The 2,500-nt window shown below is 34.8% G+C and overlaps 1 protein-coding gene across 1 annotated transcript in view; it reads left to right on the forward strand.

Annotated features, from left to right (window-relative positions):
• Positions 1-2,500, forward strand: part of LOC106880168 (uncharacterized) — a 112,528-nt gene that overhangs the window by 39,720 nt on the left and 70,308 nt on the right. The window contains exon 7 of the mRNA XM_014930013.3: positions 597-1,274. Within this exon, the coding sequence (XP_014785499.1) occupies positions 597-1,274 (678 nt within the window). The remainder of the gene's footprint in view (positions 1-596; positions 1,275-2,500) is intronic.

Here is a 2,500-nt window from a genome sequence, read left to right on the forward strand (position 1 = left end):
TAATTATGAAACTATAAACAATGGGAAATCGATCCTGGTAAAGAAAGCTAACATAGTATTTGTTAAATATATAAAACTGTCCTAATCTTCACAGTAGAGAATTGTAGTGATATTTATTTTTGAGAATAGGTTACGAAAGTAGTCTTGCTATAGACATGGCATTGAACATTCTGCTTGTAAGTCTCACATCTTGTTAGCTTGGTTAACAGTAATTCTCATTGCAAGTAGTATAAAATCAGAATAGAAAAAAAAGGTCCAAAACAACCATTCAGTTAGTTATATTTTAACCAGGACGTTAGAGAAAATAACTTGAAACGGTAAACTTATTGTTATAACGCCATTTAAACAATCTCGGAGGTGTACTTATCAGGCAAGTGATTTGCCCTAGGTATTGGGAAGACACTCGGCAAGAAATGGAAACAAAATTGAAAGAAGAGGATACTACTACTACTACTACTACTACTACTACTACTACTACTACTACTACTACTACTACTACTAATAATAATAATAATAATAATAATAATAACAACAACAATAATAATAGTAATAATAACAATAATTTACTAAACGTTTTTTTGTTTGTTTTGTTCTAGAAATACTGTCTGGAAACAGAGTGCTGAAGTTGACAAATAATTATCCTCTTGACCGTCGAAAACTTGATTGGAAGAAATTGTGGGAGAAAATGAAAGCGTCGTCCAGTTCTAATGATGTGATTGCATCAGTCATGCAGAATGGGAAAAAGCGAAAGAAAACAAATCAGACTGTTTGGGGAACAACAGAGACCAATCTACCAAACATTTCTAATCAAGCGGTAAAGTACGGTACATCTTCTTGGACAACAAGAACAACAGGGAAGTCTACAACAACAAATTCAACAATGAAGACAATAGCTGTATCATTAAGAACAAATCGAACTTCTCAAATGGAACAAGCGGAGATATCAACTTCTAGAGACTTAACAATAAAATACCAACATGAGACAGCAACCAAAAACGGTGTTTCTGAACAAAATATAAATTTAAATGACAGCTCAAAAAATTCCCAAAGCACACCAGTTAAAGAAATTTCAATTGGATCAGAGGAAGGAATTAAGCATAAAGATTTAAACCATCAAATCAACAACACTTTAGATCCAAAAAAGCATCTAGGTAATAAGGGAACTAATATTACCTATCAATTGAATTCTACGTCAACTGTTAAGTATATGACAGGTCTAAGGACTGAACTTGAAAACTTTATATCAACTACAAGAAGCATTGCTGAGCAAACCCGTATGTATAAATATATTTATTTGATATTTATCTCTACTTAAAAGTGGATGTTCTGTTAGAACACACAATACTGTGTTATTTATCACGAGAGAACCTCTCGTATGGATTTGTGGTGCATAAAAGCACCCGTGTTTATATTACTGGTGGGAGATAGTCGTCCGCTGGCGCCGCCAGAACTGCTAGATCACGTTATTTCGGCTTTCCTTGGCCTTGTCAATGACATATGTTCGCGGCTTGACATAGCAGCGATTCCTCCATCAGCGATGTCTACATTTTCAGTGTCGATTCAGGCACTAAGTCCAAACGAAAGGTTCTCTCGTAGTAAATAACGCAGTACTCTGTGTCCTAACACACGTCCACTTTTAAGTGGGGATAAATATTACCTTTTAGTATTATTCTACCTTCGATCGCATTGTTTACATAGACGTATTCGTATATGAAACTTTATAACTTTCAGTGATGGCTCTAATTTCTATAGAATATCTGTAGAGATAACTTTAAAAATGTGTTTGAATTGCACTGCTAACACAGGTAGGACATGGTATTGACCTATAAACTTTAAGTATACTCCATAGTATATTATGGTTGCATAACAAAATACGGTACATTATTTACAATTGACGGATATTTGTCCTCATTTTGTTTCTTGTTAATACAACGTTTCGGCTGATATACGCTCCAGCCTTCATCAGGTGTCTAGGGGAAATTTCGAACCTGGAATAATAATAATAATAATAATAATAATAATAATAATAATAACATCGAAAAATACCTTAGGAATGAGAACCCAGGTTCGAAATTTCCCCAAGACACCAGATGAAGGCTGGAGGGTATATCAGCCGAAACGTTGTATTAACAAACAAGATGAGGACAAATATCCGTCGAATGTAAATAATGTAAATAACGTACATAATTCCTCATCTCTTAAATATAGAACAAAATACGGTGTCACTGCCAGCAATTAATACATATGTGTGTGAGTGTGTGTGTGTGCGTGCGTGTGTGTGTGCGTGCGTGCGTGTGTGTGTGTGTACGCGCGCGTTTATTTACTTATATTGTTGCGAGTTTCAAACTAGGCTTTTAGTTTAGTGTACCACCTACAGACTTTGTCATTTTTAAACATTCACCCATATCATTCTCTCTAAAAATGATCTCTTTCTCATAGAAACTGTCAACGTTCCAAGACAAAAGCGTCCGCTTAGTTTTTATTTCATAGCCTCCGCATC

This window comes from Octopus bimaculoides, chromosome 4 (assembly GCF_046866305.1).
Source record: "Octopus bimaculoides isolate indiv1 chromosome 4, ASM4686630v1, whole genome shotgun sequence".
NCBI lineage: Eukaryota > Metazoa > Mollusca > Cephalopoda > Octopoda > Octopodidae > Octopus > Octopus bimaculoides.